The sequence below is a fragment of the Sarcophilus harrisii genome, chromosome 3 (assembly GCF_902635505.1).
Source record: "Sarcophilus harrisii chromosome 3, mSarHar1.11, whole genome shotgun sequence".
Lineage (NCBI taxonomy): Eukaryota > Metazoa > Chordata > Mammalia > Dasyuromorphia > Dasyuridae > Sarcophilus > Sarcophilus harrisii.
Genome location: NC_045428.1, coordinates 239,439,020 through 239,464,977, shown reverse-complemented (window position 1 = coordinate 239,464,977; position 25,958 = coordinate 239,439,020). Strand labels below are relative to the sequence as shown.

The 25,958-nt window shown below is 33.7% G+C and overlaps 1 protein-coding gene across 4 annotated transcripts in view; it reads right to left on the bottom strand.

Moving 5' to 3' along the window:
* DYRK1A (dual specificity tyrosine phosphorylation regulated kinase 1A) overlaps positions 1–25,958 on the bottom strand; it is a 195,445-nt gene that overhangs the window by 111,754 nt on the left and 57,733 nt on the right. For 3 of the 4 annotated variants that reach the window (XM_031959275.1, XM_031959274.1, XM_031959276.1), the window contains exon 2: positions 14,787–14,873. The exons of the other annotated variant lie outside the window; for it this stretch is intronic. In XM_031959275.1, coding sequence (XP_031815135.1) covers positions 14,787–14,796 — 10 coding nt within the window. In that variant the 5' untranslated portion in view covers positions 14,797–14,873. The remainder of the gene's footprint in view (positions 1–14,786; positions 14,874–25,958) is intronic. 4 annotated transcript variants of the gene reach the window in all.

Genomic DNA, 25,958 nt, shown 5'->3' with positions numbered 1-25,958 from the left:
GCTAAGCCTCATAAATAGCTAACTGTGTGTAAAGGAATAAAAAACAAATGGATAGATGTCTATTTCCCAGATTTGTGGCTCTTGTTCAACTGTTTTCAGTCATGTCTGACTTTTTCTGACCCCAACTAGGATTTATGGAAGCTCAGTTTAAAAATGAAGAAACTGAGGTAAAGAGGATTAAGTGACTTGCCTAGAATTACAGAAGTGACTGAGGCTGGATTTGTACTCAGGAAGATGAATCTTCCCGATTCCAGGACAATATATTCACTGTGCCACTCAGGTGATCTATTTATTTTAATTTTCCAGAAAACAAAATATAATTGAATGAACAAGTTCTAAGAGTTCTTCCAACTATGCATATTAGGAAATGCACAACAAAGAAACTATGACTTGAACCTAGACCTGAGCAAAAGGGAGAGGGGAGATTCAATTACCTTTAGAAAATATCTCCTTATAACTAACACATTTTTAATACTAATTTTCTTCTATTAATATGGTATATAAATGAGACATCCTGAAGAACTGAAAATGAAGATGGACTAAAGGGCAACAACAGGTAGGCGAATGGTGAATATTATATCAAACAAAGTAATCAAATAATATCATCAATAATATAATCAAAAAAAGATGGGCTAATCTTGCAATGAGAAGAGGTAACTGCTGAACAGATCATAAACTCCACTGTTAGGAAAACTCTCAAAATTTGAGGCAAAGCTATGCAAGAATAGGGACTAGAGTCACAAAGGATGGGCAGACATTGATAGATTACGTAACATCACTAGAAGGAATGCCTGCAACAGTAAGATCAGGAATCCAACTGTATATGAATATTTGAATTATTGGGCAAAAAGCTAGGCTTATAACTGATCCACCAATATCTCTTACAAGTATTCCAATTTCAATTTCTAGCTTACCACCAAAAGATTTAAGTTCTAAAATCCAAAAACAGACTTACTGCCTAAATATACTCAGGGATAAAGAAGGAATGACAACTTTTCTTATCTCCTAAATAATTTCTAATTTTTTTGGGAGGAAGGAGGTTGTCTTTGTCAATATTTGATTATTTCTCGTGCTTTAATGTGAACTTCCCCCCTTTTCTAATTTCAGCGCTATAGTTAACTAATCCAATACCAGAATAAATGAATGAATGAATAAGTATTTACTCCAAACTGTGCTAAACACTGGGAATGCAAACAGAATTAGAGAAAGCAACACATATTAAAAATTCAGTGGCAAGGAAGCTAGAAAGACCCATAGGTCCTAATGGTTCAGCAACTAAGCAGACAGGGTCTCAACATGTAGCAGCAGGGTATACGGTATGGTTTAGAGGATTTCAGAACAAGTGGAAAGGCAGACAAGTCCCAATGGTCTTTCATTTCAGTGAAAAGGTGTACCTTCTGAATCCCAGCACATCTAAAATTTCCACAAACTTAAATGAGGTCTGGAATCCTCTACTCAAATTCCTCAATATCTTGTTATATTGATGCTCATCCTTTACCAAGCCCTAAAACTGCTTTATTTGCACCATCTGACTCCTGAATACAGCTAGACAAAGTGGGACAATAATGCTGACAAAGTATACTACACACTTATGTTATCTATCTTCAACTTAAGCCCTCATGGGAGCAAGGCAATCTTCTTACTCCTCCCTAATTGATTCTCACTTCCCACAAAAGCTATTCTAAATCTTCTCTCCTAAAGTCTCTTATGCTACTTTCTATGGATACCCCACCTCTCCTCAATTAAGAACTTTTACTGAGAAAATGGACATCAGCCCTAAGTTCCCTCACCTCCTTTTTTCTTCAAAGTCTCTTATACTCACCTTTACCCCTCTTCCTTTCCTCTCTGATCGCTCTTCTTATCAAAACCAACTCTCTTTAACTGTCGATTTCATAGCATGCCCACTCATTTTTTCCAGATTACAATTTTAATCATCCCTTTTATCTTTCAAATCTTCACCATCTCCCTTAACTATTTCTTGACTGCCTTCAAACAATTCCACATCTCTCACTTCCTACCACCCTCTTATGCTATTGTCCTGTAGCACTCTCCCTCCCTCTCTGTCTTTCAGTGTCTTTCTGTCTCACCATCTTTGACTCTCTCTCCTCCCTTTCTCAAATTCTTAGAAGAAAATCTATTTGTACTGATCATCTCTTCTATTCTTTCTCTTGCAGTCTGACTTCTGACCACTCAATTGAATCTGCTATGTCTAAAGTTGACAATAATCTTAAACTCCAAAGCAAATGAGATTTTTTTTCTTAGGAATCATTCTTGTTGGACTTGACAGTTCACTTGTCCGCCATGTCATGTCCCTTATGCCTGTTCCATTAGGCTGACCTTAGTGTTCTTTACTATCTAGATACTGCTCCACCCCTCCCCCGCCCCCCCACTTCTGAAACCTCTTCAGTTCCCATGGACTCAATTAGCATCTATGTAGGTGACTTCCAGATCTATATATCCAACATCATGTCCTTAAGTTTCAGTCTCACATAACAAAATGACCACTGGACATTTCCAATACAATGTCCTAAACGCAAACTATGTCCAAAAGAAAAATCACTGCATTACCATTAAGCTCATCAGACATATTTCAATGGATAGGAAAGGTCCCAGATGTAGAAACCAATGCAGATCAATGGCTTCACTGTAATTTATATTTTTTTTAAAGAACTGCCTGCAACACTGAAAGGTTAAATGATTTGCTAAAGTGTCACGGAGAAAGTATGTATCAGAGGAAAAGACACATATTTGTCAAAACCATCACCATTCTTTTGGTCTCTTAGTTTTACAACCATGTTATCTTCAATACCTCACTGTCCCTTCTCTTGACATTAGTTACCAAATCTGATGGGTTTCTTCTTCCTTGCAACTATAACTCTATAGTTATTAAGTAACCAACTGATTAGTTGTTGTCCTTTTTACTCAGAGGACCAAAATGACTGACTGATCAGACCAATATGAACTTGGCAGGCTCTACTACAAGTCAGCCACAAATAATCCACATGAACTAAATCCACTCCTCTCTATTTATACAATCATTAATTTAGTTCAGGCTCTCTTCATCCCTTGCTTAGACTAATGCAACAGCCTAGGATTTCTGGAATTTCCACTCTAATCCATCCTTCCACATAGCTAAAACCTCCAATTCCAAATGGAGAGATATAAACTAAACTCCACTATACAAACTTCCAGCGTTTCCCCCCAATGAGATGTAATATGTTCTGTTTTCCTCATAAAAACCTTCACAACCTAGCTCTAATCTAATTTTCTTCATCATTATATATTTTTCCCCTTTCTACATTCTAAAATCCAGGGAAAAAAATGGCCTTCCCCATTTCTCACATTGTACACCATATTTCTCATCACTATGCCTTTCCAACAATAATTCTCTCATGACTGGAATGACTTCTTCCTGCATCTGACATTAACTATAAAATTTGGGGCAAATTACATGTCTCTGGGCTTTAGTTCTTTCTGTGAAAATGGTTAGATTTGGCTCTTAAGGACCTCTCCAACTTTCAATCTATGATGAGATGTCATATCTCCTAGGTTGAATGTGCTTGTGTCTCAGATGCCAACAACATAATAGCCACTTTAAAAAGTGAAGTTTTTTGATTACGGATTATGTGATAGAGCCTACAAATTGACAGCATATTATATCTGCTCAGAGTAGGAAGAATATCTCTAACTGGGCCAATTAATTTGTAATAGATATTGGAGAGTGTTAAGAGTCTTACTGCTTGGCTGATTTCTGAAAAGCCTGGAAAAGCCTGAACTGATGCTGAGTGGAGTGAGCAGAACCAAGAGAACATTGTACACAGCAATAACAAGATTATGTGATGATCAATTGTGATGGACTTGGCTCTTTTCAACAAGAAGGTGTTTCAAGACAATTCCAATACATTCAGGATGAAAAATGTTATTTGCATCCAGAGAAAAAACTATGGAGAATGAATGTGGATCAAAGCATAGTATTTTCACCTTTTTTTGTTATTGTTGTTGTTTCTTTCTTTTTGTGTTTTTTTTCTCCCTTTAGTCTGATTTTTCTTGTGCATATGAAAATGTTTAAAAGAATTGAACATATTTAATCTATATTCTTGGGGATGGGAGAGGTAAAGAAGAGAGAGAGAGAAATCTGGAACACAGTCTTACAAAAATTAATGTTGTAACTATCTTTACATGTATTTGGAAAATAAAATACTATTAAAAATATTCTTACTGCTTATTCAGCTAATTAAATTACCTCCAAAACAATTTTTAATCTATTAAATATTTAATAGATTTGTAATCTATTAATTTTGAACTTCTGGTACAACAGAAAACAATGTTACATTTCATTATTTTCTAAATATACCATCATTCCATAAAGGTGGTGCATAAATTATTACAAAAGGTATACCCTAATTCTCTTATGGGCAGGGCAGTTAGTGGTCTAGCATGAGACACTATTTCCTAGCTGTGTGATCCTGACAAATTACTTCTTAACCTATTTGTCCTTAATTTCTTTATCTTTAAAATTGAGATACAATGCCTATCTCCTAAGGTTTTTGTAAGGAGCAAATGAGAATAATATAAGACATTTAACACAGCTGGCACATTTGTTGTTCAATCCTGCCCAACTCTTTATGACTTCATAGACTATATAGTACATCAATGCTGTTCGTTCATGGGATTTCCTTGGGAAAGATACTAAAATTGTTTATCATCTCCTTTTCTAGTGGGTTAAGGAAGACAGTGGTTAAGTAACTTGCCCAGGATCACACAATAGTTAGTGTCTGGGGCTGGATTTGAACTCAGGTCTTCTTGACTCCTGGCCCAGCTCTCTATTCATTTAATCACTAGCCACTTCCAGGGCTGCACTGTACGAGCTTAATATGTGCTGATTAACTCTGAATGGTAGCGTCACACTGCATCTAATAAGAACAAATTCATTAGGTATAATATAAAACTTTTTTTTCATTTAATCAGCTACAGAAGAACAAGACAAGGGAGCTACTGGAAAAGATTTTATTAGAGCACAAGCTCAATGAATCAGCATTGCAGTATGACAGTCAAAAAAGGTAATACAATTTGTATCTGAATTAAGAGGACCAAAACTTCCAAGGATAAAGAAATATTTTTTCTGAACTTAGTCCTTTTCATCTGTAGTACCATCTCTCATTCTGAGTACAGAAGGACAACAAAGAAGTGGAGACTGTCCCACCGAAGACAGCGAGAAGAGTAAAAGGCATTAAATCTTTATCAAATGAGGTATAAGGCCATAGGGACGTTTAGCCTGCAGAAGAAAGATTAAAAGGGGATAAGATAACCATCTTCAAGTATATGAAAAACCAGCATGTGAAAGAGGAATTAGAATGGTTCTCTAAATCAGAAAAAAACAGTAACAATTAGTAGAAGCTACGAAAAGGCAAATGTAGGTTTGATTTTGGGGATAATTAACAATTAGGTCAGTTTAAAAGTGGACAGAAGTGTTGTAGGTGTTCAAGTTGGTCTTCACCAGATATGCTTTGAGAGGAATTCTTTTCATTTAGTGAATGGCACTAAATAGTCACTAAGACTTCTTTGTTTTCTAAAATTCTGTGACCCCCAAAGTTAAAAATACATTTCTTCATCTCAGTTTCTTAAGAAAATCTCTAGCTGCCTTTAAAATTCAGCTTAAGGGACAGTTACTACAGGAGACCTTTTCTAATTCTCATGTCCTAAGTACTATTCCATATTATTTTGTAACTTTACATGGGTATTGTTTCTCCCTTATTAGGAGAATAAGCATCTTTAACAAAGGACTTTCACTTGTTTCTGTGATGCCTCTTACAATGTTTTGCAAGTAATAGGTGCTTCATAACTGTTTGATTGGCTCCCTTTTCTTCACTGTAATGTGTATAATTCAGGATGTAAAATAATCTTAATCCCTTTGTGCCAAGGTAATCAATGTCAATCTGAACAGATTTAAAACCATACTCTAATCATGTTCATAACAACTACAGTAAAGTTAACCAGGATATGGTTGAAATTCTGAAGAGCCAAAGGCCTTCACCTCTAAACCAGGAATTGTGCTGCCCATTAATTGTCTTTTTGCTATTAATAATACAGTAGATGAAAATGCATGGTCTGTGTGAGTTTGAAGTTGGATTATTCAGTAAAAGAAACATACATGTAAATGGAAAGGAAAAGGGGAGAGAGAAAAATTAAATTATATATCCTAGTGCAAGTTGATTTACTTGACTTCGTAGTACTGCTAAAACACAAGAGCTATAAAAAGAATATGGCTTTGGAAAAGTACATTTTTATTCAAGAGTAGGTAAGTGGTATAATAGATAAAGTACAGGGCCTGATTTCAGGAAGAACTGAGTTTGAATCCAGCCTCAAACCCTTGTTTGTCTAGTTTCCTCATCTATAAAATGAGCTGAGGAAGGAAATGGCAAACCATTCTTTCTCTCAAAAAAATCCCCAAAGGAGTCATAAAGAGTATGACATAACTGAAAATGACCACACAACTTTTTATTCAAAAGGAAAAGGAGATTTAAAAAAAGAGAAAGAGGAATACTATTTGATAAACCCAAGAGCCTTAGAAATAGAAATGTCCCCTTCAGAAAACTAAACTTTGTTCCAGGGTATCATTCAGGGGAGCAACCCTGGCTCCACCTGTCTCCAAAAGAGGTATAGCAATCAGAGCAGATAAGAGGCAGCAAGGTATCTGGAGGGAAATCCAACAAAGAACACTTGACAAGCAGTTTAAGACTTTAATAGAGATAGCCCAGGACCCTGTACCCAACCCCTAGACCACTAGCCCTGTTTCGAATTTGATTCCCCAAAAACATTAAAAAGAAGAATAATCTTTCATAGAACAGGGATCCAGCTTCACAACTACTAATAGTCATCGAGGGGTAGTCCAAGAATCCACAGAAACAGCAATAACGTTATAAGGCCACTGGCTCTACTTCCAAACCAATTCCTATGGCCATCAATCGATCAGAAAAGCAATGCTTGAGGAGATGTGATCTAGCAACAGCTTGTGCAGGTAATGCAGCTCTCCAAATTAGTCCCAGCAAATAAAACTCACATAATTAAGTTCTTACCAACCAAGTCCTACTTTAATATCAGAAATGTATATAGTATAGAAATGGAAATTATATTAAAGATCCACTGCCCATATGCTTTGCTGTTGTACCTGTAACTGAATCATCTTATATGTATCGTTTCCCCCATTAGAAAGTGAGGTCCTGTGGCTCTTTTCAACAATGAGATGATTCAGGCCAGTTCTAATGGTTGTAAGATGGAGAGAGCCATCTACACCCAGAGAGAAGACTATGGGAACTGAATGTGATTCACAGCATAGCATTTTCACTCTTTTTTTTTTTGTTGTTGTTCTTTGCTGCTTTTTGTTTTCTTTTTTTTTTCCTTTTTTGATCTGATTTTTCTTGAGCAGCATCCTAAATGTAGAATTATGTATAGAAGAACTTCATTGTTTAACATAAATTATTTGCTGTCTGAAGGAGGAGATGGAGGAAGTAAAATTTGGAACACAAGGTTTTGCAAGGATGAATGTTGAAAACTATGCATGTGTTTTGAAAATAAAAAGCTTTAATAAAAAAAATAATAAATCCAGAAAAAGTTTAAAAAACAAAAAAAAGTGAGGTCCTTGAGAGCAGGGGCAAAGTTGCTTTTCTATTTTTATCTCTAGAGCTTATCACAGTGCACTGTACATACAATGCAATTAAGAAATGTTTTTTCTTTCCTTCATAATAAGAGGAATTCATGTTAACTCTTGTTGGTTATCCAGGAACCAAGGGGTAAAGGAACAATAAAGTACATTTAGAAAAAAAATCAACATGGAACTATAAATAAAAGCCGCATAGACAATTAGAATAGGAGGGAACTAGGAAGTAGATACAACAAAGCTGATAATATTGAAGGAAAACCACTCCAAATATATAGTAGATAAGGAGAAGTTAAATTATCTTGACACCTACAAAAACTCCCTCTGCCAAAATCAGAGAAGCTTATAACTTAGTGATTCACCTTCATGATTTCATTCTTCAAAAACTAGAAGAAACCAAACAAAATCTTTTACAACTATGAAATAAAAAAAAAAAATGCAATTCCTACAACAATGTAAATGAAATGAGTACTTGCTTAAAGGTGATCAAAATACTTAAATAAAATGCCAATGGAAAGTCTGACTCAGAATAGATAATATAACATGTCTTCCCTTCACAACAAAGCAGCAGAGGACTGCTTAACATATAACATATACATTGTTAGTTGCTTTGAGTATTTTTATTTAATTGGTTTTCTTTGTCACATGGGACAATGTTTCAGTTGAGAGAAAGGGGAAGAGTTGAAATGGTTGTGATGTACATCAATGAACTACATACTTATAAAGACTAAAGATTAGGGTTGTGGAGTGGGAGGACAAGAAACATGGAAGGACCCCTTCCTTCCAAAAAATAACACTTATATTAATAAGGACAAATAAAAGATTAAGAGAGACTAGCTCTCCCACCTAAAACCCTGAAAAGGGGTTCTAGAGAAATCTATACTGAAGATAACAAAAAATACATAAATTCCTCCATGTATATAAGGCCAGAACTACACAAAAAAATGCCAGTAAAGACTCAAATGATGTCACATTATCGAGGCCAGTTCAAACTCCAGTAAAGATGTCAGAAGCTGCAAAAGGAGGGTGCATACAAAGTAGATCAGCTCAAACTGGTTAAAATGAGCTGGAACAAGCATGGGCTTTACAATTGAATCCAGCATAGGTTTCCACCACTTATCCTAAGCCAGTCAGTGTACTCACCAGAACAGATCCCTAATCAGTGCCATGCAAGCTCTAGTCAAAGAAAACCTTAATTCAAATACCAACTTTGACCTTTTATAACAGAAGCAAAGAACAAGGCAGTGTGTGCAGGGAAACTTGCCCTGAATATATACCTCTGAAAACATGAAGAAATACAGGAGAAGGTTAAATTATTTCCAGAGCATGCATTCCACAGGGTCTTGAAGGAGGTCTGAAACCAATGTTTCCCAACATATGATAGGAGCGCAACAAGGAAGAGAATCAACTTCCTTTTGATTAGAGATTGTGCATAGAAAAGGAGACCGATACTAAGGCTAGAGCATGCAGAGCACCATCAGAAGACTGAGAAATCCAAGACGTAAAGCAGAAGACCTGCTATCATCCAAAATAGCTTCATCCAGAATCTAAAGGGGGTAAGATCAAACAAGTCTTCACAACCCATCTAAGAGTTAAATATCAAACAGAACTGGCCAGAATATAAAGTTCCAATGAGAGAAATTAAGGTTGGAAATGAGTAAACATACTTAACAGTGAAGACACTAAACAAAATGAAGGAATACTACAGCTTGAGAAAAATCCAAAAGGTTAAACCAAAAGAAAAGCATATCTAAACAACTAAATAAAACTTCAGAGGAAAAAGGGGGCTTAGCAACAAGGAGTATAAGAATACCTGAAGAAGCAAGAAATGAAAAAAATTGAGAGAAGTGATAATAGAAGGTTCAGAAGATAGAAAGGTATAAGATATCAAAGGTATACAAAAAGGAAATAACAATAACAAGAAGGGCCACCTTTTCTTCAGTAACTAGAATAAAGGAAATGACAAGTTAGTAATAAATTCATCTTGTTTATTGTTTTATTTTTTAAACATATTGCAAAAAATGAGCAGAACAATTCAGAACCAAATTCTTGACAAGGAAGAATTGGAAGCTAGAACAAGGATGATTAAAACCTTGAGGGGAAAATGACCATTAAAAAAATTTATGAGAAAAATACCAAGTCAGAAATAGTTTGGTATCCTGCTTGAATTTTAATGAAGTAGATTTCATAGGCTTCAGAAAAAGTTAAGGAAGGAGCCCATTGCTTGAAATTCTATGGGGGAAAGTCAGCCAAGGAATGATGCTTAAGAAGCTCTCAACAATAAATTCTGAAGACACAAAACTCTCTAAGGTGAAAGAAAAGAAAAAGTTGCCTAAAAAGAACATGTTACTCTACAGAGAATTTTGGTTGATTTCTAAAATACATGTATAGAAAACAAAAGCAAAGAACATAAAAGCACAGAATAGCCGTGTGAGAATACTATCAAAAGTATAAAAATTCAGGTATCAGCTGAAGAAATTTAAGAATCATGAAAGGCTTTTTAAGGATGTGATGGGTAATTACTACCTAGGGTTGAGAAAAACAATAACTAATAAAGAAAAAGTAAAATTGTTGGGTTTTTATTCTACTTCATTTCTGCTATGAAGAATGATTGTTATATGAAAAAAACAGAAAAAAATTACTAATAAAAGATCTGAGACCTGAGATAAGAAGGCAATAAAAGTCACATACCTGCCCTAATTATACACCAATTGGTACAGGTGAATCACCACAGTAGTCACTAAATAAAGGAGGAAAAGTTTGGAATTACAGAAAAGCATTGAGAAAATATCTCCAAGCTTCTTTGCAGAGGCAGGAGGATCATGAATGTAAGACACATTGTATATGACTTGAGGTTTTTTTTTCTGTTTGTCAAATTTTTTCAATTTCCCCCCCAATTTTTTATTCTTTATTACAAATAATGGCACCCTTATAGGGAATGCAGAATAGTATACAATGGAAAATATAGCTGATGCAATAATGGAAGATATTAAAAAAAAAAAGTTTGTTTTTAAAAGTACCTTCAGATATAAACATGGATGCAAAGAGGTGACTTTTGAATGACCATGGAGAAAATAAGTGCTAAGCATCATTATGTGGCCAATAAAAATAGACTTAGAGTCGGGAAAAGAGATTCAAATGCAGAATCAAAACACTGTATGATCACAGTGTCAATATATAACTGAAAATACTTTTGTATGGAAGAGAAAAGAAGTGAAAAAAGACAAAGGCAGATTCCAAACACACAGAACTGTGCACAGAAGGAGGTCAAAAACAGAATCAAGTCAAAAATAAGAAAAATGGCCTATAATAGCATATAGGAAGCTTGTCACTATTTTTTTAAAGTTGAAGTTCAACAAACATGGAAAAATATGTTTAGAAGATTTGAACATGTTTAATCTATATCAGATTGCTTGCTGTCTGAGAGGGGAAGGAGAGGAGGGAGAAAAATTTGGAACATAAGGTTTTGCACAGGTGAATGTTGAAAACTAACTTTGCATGTATTTGGAAAAATAAAATGCCATTTTTTTAAAAATAAAGATCAAGTCCAAAAAAAAAAAAGAAATCTGCAACATCAAGTATATTTAATATCTCATGCAAAATAGAACAGGTTTCTCTGCCTCCACATATGGAGTATTCTTTACAGGTGTGGCTATCACATTTTAAAGACACTGCTAAGTGGAAAGGTATTCACAAAAAGGCTAGTAGGATGTTGAAATACCTAGGAATTAAATCACATGGGGCTAGCTGAAAGGAACCAGGGATACTTAACCTAAAAAAGATTAGATATTTTATATAGAGACAGATAGAGACAGACAGACAGCTAGATAGACAGGCACATAAATATAGATATTAGATAATAGAGATATACTAGATATAATATTTGCCACATTAGAAATTCTAATTGAACCCACAGAGGAAAATCAAAAACAATAAGAATTTTCAAAGAAGCAAATTTAGTCATGATATAACATAAAACTTGAAGACAAAATTATCTAATATTAAAATGAGAAGTAGTAAGTTTCCCTTCACTGGAGATCTTCAAGCAAAGATTACTTATGACTATATTGTATAAGAGATTCAAGTATAGTTTGAGGTCTTTGATACAAGTTTAGCTCTGACGGTAAATAGTTTCAGATCAAATTGGAAGTATTCTGCTAACTGGAGTAAACTGTAAAGAACAGAAAGGATTTCTAATAACTGCTTGTAAAGAATATAAAAATATTTCTAATAATCAATGATGAAGTTATGAGCATGATACTTTACTAAAAAAAGTAGTAAGGTTTCTGCTAACCAAGATTCTGATTCTAGATCCTGAAGATTTGCTGATGAAATGTATCACCTTAGACCACCAATAAGTATCACAGGGATGGTACTAACAGTAACTGCCAGTATAAGGATGGTATTCAGGGTTAAGAAGTGATGAAGGAAATCAAGAAGATAGAGTAGCAGGAAAGACAGTGAACTGCATAACACATGCCCCAACTACTCCAAATTACCTAGAAGTAAGTCATACTAAATCCGTATGAGAAATTTTTAAGAATGAGTCATTTTTCCTGCCCGAGTTAGCATCAGGAGATAAAACAGAGAAGTCTGCAAACATTGAGGACATAGTGAGGCCAAGATTGCAGAGCTGAGCACATCAGCACAGAAGGGAGAACTCAGTAAGAGATCTGTGCTCAGGGGTAGCATTCTGAGATAAAGAACAGTTGTCAGCATTAGGCAGTATAACAAGTAAGGAAGTTATTCAGAAGCAATCAACAGTGGTATGACTTAGACTTCAGGAGCATAACAGGATTTAAACTTCTAGCTTGTCTGATGCCTACAGAGAATAATCAGAGCAGGAATTCCATACCCAAGAATAGGTATGGGAACTGCAAAGAAGCTTTCTTGAAGGAAGCTACAAGGAGTAGTTCTATCTCTCTGAACCAGTCGACTTTCCACTCAGTTAAAATCAATTGAGTCTACCACAAAACTATTTTTGTTCAAACCCAAATCTAGAAAGTTAGCCCGGGACCCAGGCAAGGAGACAAGACTGTGAAGGAGACAATAAAGATTTTTGGACTTTATCTCTGGCTATTCTTGTGGCGATTACTTTGCTGAAATGAAGACTGGTCCAGAGACCTCCAGAAAACTAACCAGAACGCTAAAGTAACTGAAAACCTGTTATAGCCAGCATGTCATTCATTTAAATACACACACAGACATACACACACACACACACACACACACACACACACACATATACATACGTGATGTTTTTTCCTAAAGTTTCATGAGATTTTTTGATAATAAAAATACTTGCCTTTGTAAAACATGATTAAAATTTCCCTCTACTCAGTAGTACTGGCATTCAACATGCATTTTTAAAATGCTGTGAGATGAAAAACTTTTCTGCACATGAAAGAATAACAAAAAGATTGCATGAAGCCAATCATGAATGTCTAATTTCTTATCAGGTAGTGGCTTAATCATGTTAAAATTAATAAAGATTTTAGAATTTTTAAAAGCATTCATTCTTAATCTGTAACCACAACTGTATAACTGTATGGTTAAAAATTGCAGTTTCTGGGGCAGCTAGGTGCAACCCCAATTGCCTCAGCCAAAAAAAAAAAAAAAAAATGCTGTTTCTAAAGCAAACTAAAATACCTCTATTTTAGTCCAGGAAACAATAAAACAATAAAACCAGTAAACTGCTCACTTGTGATTGAAATTTAAATTAAATGAAAATATAATGTAAATACAGAGATCATCTTATTTGTACTGTTACAAATAATATGTTAATATATCTTAAGTGGAAAAATTTCATAACATAGATAATTATTATTATTATTGCTATTATTAAATAATAATAAAGGTGATTTAAAAAAAAGATTTCTCAAACCAAATTTATACTAAGTATACTGACCAAACAATTATTTTGAGATTATAAAGATAATATTATATTTCTATTGTGTGGTACAAACCAAATATACAAAAATCCTGATAGGATGGCAAACTTTTACTGACAAAGAGATTTACTATATGACTCCTTTCAAAACTAAACTTCCTTACATCATTTAAATTTGACTTAGTTTATAATATAGGATTATCTTTTAAAACAAAGTAAACTTATTGACCATATTGATTTCTTAAAATCTCTATTAACACAGTAAAAAAATTAAAATTATTATCTTTTGAGGAGAAATACAATAATATTCCAAGCCAATTCGATTCAAAATGTGTATAATTATGATATTTCTTTTGAGGTTAACTATGTTTTTAAATAGCCATTTATAAACATAATCAGAGTTTCAATATAGCCAAACCACTCCAACTCAAAAGTGACAAACAATCGGTTTAATTTCAAAGTTTGGAGAAATCCCAACAGCTAATCTTTTTTTTTTTTTTTTAAGTTAACTACATCCAGCAGCAGCATGAATTTGAGTAGCAACATGACTACCAGAAGAGAACAGTTAATTGATTAGTTGGTTGACTGGTTGTCCTTCATTTTTAAAGAGATCCAAAATGATATTACTATATTGGAGTCAAGGTACAATGTATCTGACTGTGGCTGAGTAGGCCAATAATGAGCTTGGAAAGCTTTACTACAAATTGAGCACAAATAGTCCACTTGACCTTTTGGTGTGGAGATATCTCTAATCCGAACATCTCACCTTTCTTGTGAGCTACTGCAATTCTTCTTAACTTATAAAACATAATACCCCTTCTTTAATGCAGATATATCATGCAGTATACAAATAATAGCTCCCCTTCTGGAGAATGGTGAAGTGAACATGAAACCAACACAATAGATCACCAAACATTCCTCTCAGAGAATTAATTGTTAATGTCTAATCCACAAATAGTAAATTATGAAAAGTAAATCAACTCCTGAAATTAAGGATATTCAATTGCATTAAACAAGCTGAGCATAGAGAAATAAGTTATAGTTTATTTCTTAAACTTACTGAATATTATAAAGTTGCCCCACAAAAATCTCAACATTTAAACTTTCTTCTTGACAAGCCCTGCCCATCTAATACGCAGTGTATTTAATCATAAAGTTACCCCATTCTCTAGAAATTCTATTAATTTCCACACTCACTCAGATAACCATGATCAAACTGTATTTGAAAATTTGAATCACCTGTATGCATCGTCTTCTTTCAACTCTCATATCATCCTGATGGGGTGGGGGAAGGGAGGGAAGAGTCCAGCAGCAAAACTACAAACACTGTGTGAAGAAAAACAAATTACGATAAGAGATAATGATACAAGACAATTACTCTTATCAAGGACCATCTAAAGTAAATATAATATTCCAAAACTAAACATGAGAATAAAATTATTTTAAGCGTTGAAATTTTTCTGTCTTTTACATGTATACAATGTCAACTTTCTTTAAAATACAAATATTCCTCAATCATCAGGGACAAAAAAAAAAAAAAGGAAAACACTTTTTTAAAACAGCTAAACTATAAGAAAAATAACTATCACAATCTCTTTATATTATCTTGCTACCCTAATGTATTTTTAAAGAAATCATTTTATAAAACTCTTCATTCAATCAATAACTGAAATTAAATAGCAAAAAATTATATCATTTTCACAACTGAACCTTTACCAAAACAAGGAAAAAGGAAAAGACAATACAGACTTAGAAAATTCAAAATTTAAAAGACTGAAAATTATCTACCATTTGGGACCATCTCTGGTCCCATGGGTATGGCTTTTTCTTATCTGCTTTAGATTATTCCTCAATTTTTTACGAAACACTTATTATCTTCTATGGTTAAACGATGGATTATTCTTAGCCAATTTTTTTAAGTCTGAGAAAACAAGTACAATTTCACTATTAACACCTAGCAATCTATTAGATGAAAGTGCCTAAATTTACTAATCCCAACCATTTTTACCCAGCTAGAAACAATCCTCAAGCATTGTAATTGGTACCTTTTGTAACTATGTTCAAGTATTGTTATTCCTCTATTCATCTTATCTTCCCCACTACATCACAAATGTCCCAATGAACTGGTATTATAATCTAATTCATCTTGGAATCCCTTCTAACTGTTTATTGCAGTGCCTTGTACATACTAATTATTCAATAAATACTTGCTGAATAAAACAAAACTGCATTTTCCAGAAGAATGACTTTCCAGATCAAACTGAATCCCTCCTCTCTCCTTGTCCTATCATCACTCATACTTTGCCCAAGCCAAACTTTGGATTATTACCCACAAAACTCCTCCATTCCCATTCACTTGCCACTCAATAGAGCAGGTCAAAGCACCACAATCAAATCAACCAATTTCAACAAGCCCCTCAGCATAGTCCAGTAATCCTTTTATTCTTTCCTAATTGACTCCCTAACTATATGTATAGTCATTTTCAAACTTTTTCCTCTCTAAAACCTCCCCAAATTTCCCACTCTACCCCCAATTCTCTCATCTAATAATCTCTATCAGCTCTTTATTTGTTTTAGGGAAATGAGTTCATTGACTTTTGAGCTCTCACTGCTCTTGATCTCAAAAAGCCCGACTCTATTCCTCCCTGCCTCTCCAAACCTACCTCCAATTTTCTCCCGCTTTTCTTCAAACCCTGACCATATAGATGTCTTCTCCTTACCAAAGCCAAACACCTTTACCTTGGACTGCATCCCCTCCCATCTCCTCAAACCAAGTGCCTGCCTCAACTATATTCATATTCTGTATCTGTCACTCAAACACCAAAAATGTCCAAGTTCTTTGTATCCACATCCTAAACAAACTTTAAATGGCTCCTACCATTATCTCAAGCTATTTTCATTCTTTCATATTCATATTCTCTCTCTCTCTCTCTCTCTCTCTCTCTCTCTCTCTCTCTCTCTCTCTCTCTCTCTCTCTCTCTCTCTCTCTCTCTCTCTCCTTTTACCCAAATTCCTTCATAAAGCTGTCTACATACATTGTCTTTGCTTCCTATTCTCTCAATCCTTAACAATGTTCCTGATCACCTTCTCTTCCCTTAGATACTCTGAACACAATGTGCCTGGAATCAGAAAAACCGGAGTTCAAATGTGATCTCAAAACACTTCCTAGCTCTATGATCCTGGGCAAGTCACTTAATTATATTTGCCTCAGTTTCCTCATCTGTAAAAAAAAAAATCTAAAGGAATGGCAAATCACTGCAGTATTTCAGTATTTTTGCCAAGAAAATTCTAAATAGAGTTATTATAAAGAGTCAGACAACTTAAAAAACTTAACAAGAAGTACAAAACCTTACAGAAATAACAAATTTCACGAAAATTAAAACAGAACAAATAAACAGCAATGGTTCTGTAATATAACAAGAAATGTTTTAAAAGTTAAAAGGATAACTCATTTTATACCCTGATCTTGAAAATAAAGAAAAAAATGCACTAAGAATGATTGGACTACCTGAAAACATATTTCCAAAATAAGAGCCTAGACAATGTATCTTGGGTGATGATGAAAGTAAACTAGAACTTATTAAAAACAAGGGGGAAAGTGAAAATAAGCTTTCATGAATGTAAAACTATCATAATCCAGAACTTTCTGGTTAAATAAAAATATTGCAAGTACCAGATAGAAAATATCAAAGAACCATAGTCAGTATGAGGCAATATTTGGCATCAATACAAAGAAGAAGAATGCTTGGAAAAAAATATTCTACAAGCAAAAATAATTTACCCAACAAATTTGAATATAATCATACAGGAGAAAAAAAATGAAACTTTTTGAAATACTTTATGGAAAACTTGGAAGGAGACCTAAAGATTGCATAAAAACAGAGGAGGTGTAGGTGAGTATGGGGGTTGTGAGTTTGTATATTAAACAGATGAAAAACTTAAAAATGTAATAATCCTAATACCTAAAGCAAGAAAAAAGGAGAAAGCATCAAAAACTTCAGATCAATATCATTAATGAATATATTAATTCTAAAACTTAAATATAACCCTATCAAACATACTACAAGCTATTTTTCCAAGAATTCATATGACCAAGTGGGATTTGTACCAGGGTAGTAAGAATGGTTTCAAAATTAGGTCAACAAAATTAACCACATTATAAGCAAAAATATCCAGAATATCCAAACATATCCAGAAACAATTATCACTATGCAAAAAAGGCCTCTGACAAACTACAACACTAATATATACTAAAAGCTTTATTTCCTAATAAACATAGATAGATGAGATCAAAACCATTTACCTATAGATATAGGTATATAGATACCTATAGATATAGGTATACAGATGACATCAAAACCATTTACCAAAAGAGATAAAGTTTTCAAAAGAATTAAGTCTTCAAATACCTAATAAAAGAAATGCAAATCAAAACAACTCTTAAGTTCCATTTCATACCCTCTAACTTGGCAAAGAAGACAAAAGATAAAAATATGCAGTATTGGAAGGGTTTTGTAGGAAGATAGATGCACTAATGCATTGTTGGTGGAACTGTGAAATGTTACAACCACTTTGGAAAACAATTTGGAACTACGTATAGGGTGACTAAAACATCCATATTTTTTAATCCTTTGAAGGCTAATGTTTTTGTTTTAAGTCCTAATACACACCAAACATTTACAGTAGTACTTTTTGTCATTGTAAAGAAGTGGAAAGATAGATATCTATCTTCTGAGGAAAGAGCTAAACAAATTGTAGTTCATTAAAAAATAGATTATTATTGAGCTATTAGAAATATGGTAAATTAAGATGATACAAAATGAAGCAAAGTCAATAAAATAATGCAAATGACTGCAACAATATTAAAAAAAATCATCAAACAAAAAAAAAGAGGGGGGAGGGGAAGAGGAAGGTTGCAAAATTACAAAGAAGCAGAATTCTGCCAAAGAAGAAAAGACATTCCTACCAATGTCTCTTTACAGTAATAAGAGATATACAAATTTTGTATGCTGGACAAAATCTCAGACTTTCCAAATTAACTGAAATGCTGAATTGATCAACTATACATATTTTTTCCTCCTCCCCCCTCCCCCCTAGGGAAGAGATCTTAAAAAAAAAAAAAAACAAAACACTAGGAGTTTTCTGAGAAAAAGAAAGGAAAACTATTTTAAAATCAATAAGCACAATTTTTTATAGAATGTAAGCTTCTAGACAGCAAGGACTAATGAATTATCTTTTATTTGTATTGTTAGAATATAGCACAAATGTTTTTTTTTTTAATTTCTTTTCCTTCTAGTCTTACTTTCTAAACAAAAAGAGCAGTAAATCAGAAAATGCACAAATTTGTATTGAAGACAGAAAATCATTTCATTACTTTCTCCACTTGTGTTCTAGTAGCACACGAGTAGGACCAAGAAAAGGAACGCACTAGATATTTGGAAAGGGCAAAGCTATGACAAAACAAGGAAGCAAAGGATTCAAGACTAGAGAATAGTATGGTCTTGAACTGGTTGACCAAAGGATCAAAATCAGGAAGCTAAGTCAATGTAGCTACAGCAGGATTTCTAGATTGTTTAAACTCATTGAAAGGTGAAAAAGATGAGAGGTCATAAATGATGAGAATATAGATGAGGAAATAGTAATATACATTTTGAAGCAGGTATATGTGAGGTCAGAGGTTAGGGAGTCACTGAACTTAATGAGAAAAGAGAGGAAAGAGGTTGATAAATTACCCCAAGTATCTGGACTGTGTGATAAATTTACATATCATAAACCTCAGAAAAATTGATGAGTAAATGAGCCCATACAAAGATATTTTGGAAATTGCAATAAAATGCAAGGAATAATCCAATTTCTCCCTACATCAGATAGCCTAAGTATACAAGAAAATTTAAATAGAACTGCAAAAGATGGCCCAAGATGCAGTGTCATAGGAAGGGAGCCAGGTCTGAATATCTGAAGATGGAAGAGTTAGAAAGGAAGACATTTAAAGTGAAAACAAGTTTATTAATTATGGAGTACCACAGGACACAACTGAGAGCAAATCTAGGTTGGGAAGGACAAAGAAGGATGAGGTGGATGGGAATGAGCAAGTAGAAAACTGGGTTGAGAAGCAGACTCCATTCCTCTATCTATGGTAGTCAAAAGTTCAATATCATTAGGATTAGCAAAAAGACAAAAAAAGGAGAATGCTGATCACGTGGCAATGAGTATCCCTGGAAAGGAAAAGGTCTAAAGATGAAAGAAAGTGGAAGAGAACCTTAGGTTCCAACAGTTCTTGAGCAAGCACTGTTTCTATGTCCTGAGAAATATACAGAAGTCGGCCTCACAGCAATGGAAGGCTTACTTACTCCAAGTAAGTAAGAGACAGAAACAAATGTTAACTACATACCAATAATAATCAGAGGTGTCTTTGTGATAGCCAAGAATTGGAAGGGAAAGCTAAATGTCCATTTCTTGGAGAATGACAGAAGGAAAAAAATCCATGATCGACTAATATAATTAAATATTACTGAATAGTAAGAAATGTAAAAAGATGTTCAAAGAAAGAGTATTTCTACAAACTGATGCAAACTTCAACTGTGTAAATAAATATCACAAAAAAAGAAATATGGGTGAGGATTTGTGGGAAGATAAAGTAGGTCAGAAAATTCCAAGTGCTCCAGATTTCCTCCACAAACAAAATAAAATTGCTCCTCAGGACACATGTAGAGCAGGGAAAAATAAAACTTTGTACAGAACAGGGGTCCTCCAGGAACTATGGAGAAGAAGTGTAAATACCTCCCCAATAGCTCCAATGAAACAACAAAGTGGAGAGCCCTGAGTTATGTGGGTAGATAAGCCAGAGGTGGCCTCAGCCCAAACTATAGAAAATTTCTGAGTCCAGGAAGACTAAGGAAACTACCACAGATAAGAGAAACACCAGGTCCAGCTATGCTACTGAGACTGAGAAGGAATTCACCAATTAAAATATGCTAAAGCTACAATTAGAACAACACAGAATTTATCAGCAGCCACCATTCTAGGACTACGGTCCTGGAATACTATTTATCAATAAATCAAAAGAACTAAGTTTGCAGCCCAAAATATTAATAATATTTAACGGAAAAAAGAAAACTGGGCATTTAACTGTCAGCTTTTCAGTATTTTGCCTCAAACAGATCTGAACTCAACAGAAAATTTAATGTAAAAGAGCCAACATCAAAGACTAATTTCAAAAAATTAAGTAAGGACATGTGTAAGTTTACATCTTATGTCTAAGATTGATATTAGTAATTAGGTAGTCCAAAAGAAGAGCTGAGTTGAGTATGATGTGACTCCAAAAAGCAAAACCTTCTAGGAAAAGGTAAAAAGAGTAATAATAATGCTATATAAATGAGATGTAAGAGCAAGAATTAATACAGAAGAATTAGATGGAGGAGGAGAACTGATAGTTTTTATTTATATTTATATATTTATATATATATATATATAATAAAAAGAACAAGGTATATAGATTAATAAGATAAGGAGAAAGAAGAAAGGGGGCAGAGTATAAGATGTGATTTAGAAGGGTGTTTAGTATAATGGGAATGGGATAAAAAGGTGAGGGGAGAAGAAAAGGAAAGGATGGGGGAGAGAGAGAAAGGGTTAAGTATTAACAAGGAAAAATTAACAGATATAAGTAAATTAGAAGAATTAGCAGGAATAGGACACAAAAGATATATACAAAACAAAATAACAATGATCCGGGGTGGAATTTATTAGAAAGAAAAAAGGTAGGTGTAGTAATCATTTATCTTAGACAAAGTCAAATTTTTAAAAGATTCGATCAATAATGTCAACCACATTAATACATTTTAGATGTATATGTATGTGTATATAATATGTACATATAAATATATGTAGGGGCAATTTTAAAATGTGATTTTAAGGTCCCAGAAAAACCAGCGATGACTTTAGAAAACAGGAAGAAAAGAAAAAGAAAAAACAGACTTCCCTCTCCTAAGCTAATAGATAATAAGCTAATTAAATACATTATCAGGTACAGTTATATCAAATGTTTTTGTTTAATTCTTTTTCTTCTTACAAGGATAGGTTGAAAGAGGGAAAGTAGGGGTAATTACTTGCATGGAGACAAAAGAACCAAGATAAAAGGCAAAGTATTTTGAAAAAATGTAATAGAAAAATGTTTCCTTTTTCTATTACATTATATATTACAATTTTAACAAGGAACTTTAACTAAAGGGTCAACAAGGACTAACAGGAAAAGCAATACACAAGTGTCATAATTTTGCTAACCTCAAATAAGGACATGATCTATCATATTGAAAGTAAAAGACTATCAAGTTCCAACAAGACATTTAATTTACATGCTCAACATGCTGTAAAAGTAGCTGGACAAATTGGAAATTATGTGAAACTCTATATAGCAATAACACTTGATGTTCCCCAAAATCTATTCTAATAAATTTACAACTAAACCATGATAAATACAAGTTACCAAAGCTCAGAATGAAAAATAACACAAGATACATGCACAACAAACAAATACCTCAATAGGATGACTGAAAACTAGAAATGCATTAATGAAAAAATATCACACAAAATACATGAAATACTTCCAAACAATTGATGTATGTACACATGTATGTTCATTTTCTCACTGCAAAAACCAAGTAAGGAATCAGGAGTAAAGACAAAAATACCATACATCAGTAGTAACATCAACCAAACTAAATAAATACACTATCAGAAAAAAATTATATTATACCCAATATCAAGGTATTCCTTGACAACAATAGGTCAAAGGATTAGAAAGTGAAATAAAGTAGTAACAGGAACTAAGATTTATGTGTGAAGACCAGAAACAAGTTTTTTAAAAGTATTAAAAAACTTCCAATCCAGATACATATGCCAGTTGTTTTATAATTTACTAGTTTCCCACACTTTCTTCTAAAATGGATGTATATGGTCATCCTGCCATCTGGGGGAGGGGATGGGGGATAAGAGGTGAAAAATTGGAACAAGAGGTTTGGCAATTGTTAATGCTGTAAAGTTACCCATACATAGAACCTGTAAATAAAAGGCTATTAAATAAAATAAATAAATAAATAATAAATAAAATGGATGTATAAGGAATTATGCAAGCACCCAAAACATAATATAATAACCCAAAACATAATAACAATAACCTACCAAATAATTCACATTAACTAGAAATAATTAAGCTAACTCAGTAATCAGTGGTGCAATTATAATCTAAACTGTATTACTTCTTTGGGTTGGGTTGGATCAAGAAAGGACAGAAAAGACGGCATCTCAAAGCAAGGTTGGCAGGTCTTATGTTTACAAGAAATACATGCACACTATTTCTAAGTCACCATAGTAGACAAGAGTGACAGGCTTAAGTTGAGGCCACTAATTAGCTGTGTGATATCAAAAAAGTTACTCAACTTCTATAGGTTTCATGAAAAGTGTTGAATTCTCCTATTAGAATGTGAGCTCCTTATGAGAGTAGGGATTATTCATTCATAGAATATATTTGACCAGAGCTAAAAATGACACTTGGCAAGTTGCAAACATTTAATTGTTGATGTAATTGTTGATGATTTAATTGTAGATGTAGATTTACACACACACACGCACACACACACACACACACATATTTCTACCTGACAATCTTTTGATTCTATGGAATGTGATGCTTATACATTTTCTTTTTAAAATTTCAAGTCCACTAATTAAGAGATAAGATCAGTCAAATTATTCATGTCCTTTCCAGCCCTATCTCACCACCAAGTAGCTATAATAATACAAGACACTTCCACATCTCAAGTTCATGGGAAGTTACATGAAAGAAAACATAGATAAGATAAAAGATTAAAGTAGCTGAAAGTGAAGGTACATAAAAGGAAACATAGATAAGAGAATAATATAGCAAATATTAACACAGACTACCTCCTTTCACCAACCCAGCCAAAAATAAGTCACTAAAAATGCACATACAATTCAGGACATTTAATGTGGTCAAGAAGCTTAGCGATCCAGGAGTCTAGCTCCTCATTCTTAAAACCTAAGACACTAAAAACCCTATGCCCCAAAGAAAGAAGAAAATAACCTATATGCAAAAAATAATAGCTCTTTACCAGATAGAAAACAATTAGAAACTTAAGTATTGACCATCAATTGGGAAATGGCTGACAAATTTATAGAACCTGACAGTACTATGCTATAAGGAATGATGACAGTAATAGTTTCAGAAAAATCTGGGAAAACTTACATAACTTGATACAGAATAAAATGAACAGAATCAGAATACTTACATAGTAACAACAATATTGTAAAGATAATCAGCTCTGAAAGACTTAGTATCCTATTAAGACAATGACAAATCACAATCCCAAAGGACTTATGATGAAACATACTATCCATCTCCAGAACTGTGATGGACTTAAGAGGGCAGAGTGAAGCACATTTTCTTCTTTTTCTTTTGGGGAAATACAAGTGGAACACACAACTTATGCAGAAATTCATTTTCCTTGCTTATACACTTTTGTAATGGGTTTTATTTTTCTTGTCTTCTCAATCGGTCGAAGAAAGAAGGGAAAGAGAATTTGGAACTGAAAATAAAATTGAATTTGAAAGCAAAAGAAAGGGGGAAAAAAAACTAAGACCCACTGTGGTTATATGACATACACAATTCATAAAAGAAGTGTCTGAAGGCCTAAAGCCCTTCTTTCTTTCCAGTAGGACTGTATCAAAAACTGTTTACTTATTCCTTTGCATTGATAATAAATACAGAAAAATATAAATATATAAACTAAAAGATAAATATATTTAAAGTAAATTTAGCATCCAAGTTTAGAAGGACCAGAAAAATGCTATATAATCCAACCCATGACTTCTATATTCACAGTTTTACATATGTGTCATTTTCCAATTTCTCAACCATAACCCTGGTTCATGTCCTCATCGCCTTTCACCTGTACTATTGCCATAACTTTCTAAGTAATTTCCCTGACTTAAGGTTTCTTCCTATGCTAATATATTCTCCATCCAGATACTAAAGTAATTCTTCTGACATGTAGGTGGTCTGAGTTTGTCACATCCCTGCCAAATGATTTCACAACTCCTTACCACCTCCAGAATCAAACACAAATGACTTTTTTGGCATTTATACCTTTTCAAACCTAGATCATTTTTACCTTTTCCAAAATTCAATGTCCTTCACAGGTTATACACTCCAAGAAACAATGGTTCACTTGCAGTTCCTTTAAACACTCTATATGCCATGTTCCTCTCATCTTTTGTATTATCCATTTCTTCTCTCCCAATCCCAATTACGATGTTCTATCTTCCATCTCTACCCCTTGGTTTTGTACCTGCCTTCAGGTCTCATTTTAAAATTACAGGGTTTTTACAGTCATTCCCCTACCTTCACCCTCATATCCTATTCTCGGAATGCATCTTCTCAGTATATTTCTTTTTACCTATCTTGTTATTAACATATCTCCCACACTGGAATGTATGTTCCTTGAAGACAAGAATGTGTTTTTGCCTTTCTTTGTGATCACAGTGTTTAATAAATGCTTCATGACTTGACTTGATTTGAATTAAAATCCTAATTAAATATTCATTCAATATGGTAATTAGCAGACTGAATATTTCCAAAAGAAAGATAAGGACACTGGAAGAAACTCTCCCATATTTTTCAAATGTCAAATTTAGGCTTGCCAATGATTGTTTTATGGAAAAGTCACACAGGGCTCACATGAGGATCAGAAAAACAAATCTGTAAGATTACTCTCAAGGTCTTTCTTAAGGACTCTGGAATTGATTGTGTGACATGAAAGACATCCATACAGGACAGCCATGCCCTCATGAGAGAAGGTGCTGTACAAAGCAGAATTTCAGTAACTCAAAAGAAGACATGAGGAAAGTCAGGAACTATATGAGCAAAACTACAAAACACTTTCCACACAAATAAAGTCAGATCTAAACAACTGGAAAAATATCAAGTGCTCTTGGATAGGTCGAGTAAACACAATAAAGATGCCAATATTACCTAAACTAATCTATTTAGTATTATACCAATCAGACTCCCAAGAAACTATTTTACTGAACTAGAAAAGTAACAACAAAATTCATCTGGAAGAAAAAAAGATCAAGAATTTCAAGGGAATTATTGAAAAAATGCAAATGAAGGTGGCCTAATTATACCAGATCTAAAACTATATTATAAAGCAGCGGTCATTAAAACCATTTGGTATTGGCTAAGATATACAATAGTAGATCTGTGGAATAGGTTAGATTCACAGGACTAAATAGTCAATAACAATAGCAATCTAGTGTTTGACAAACCTAAAGACCCCAGCTTTGGGAATAAGAACTCACTATTTGACAAAAACTGCTGGGAAAATTTGAAATTAG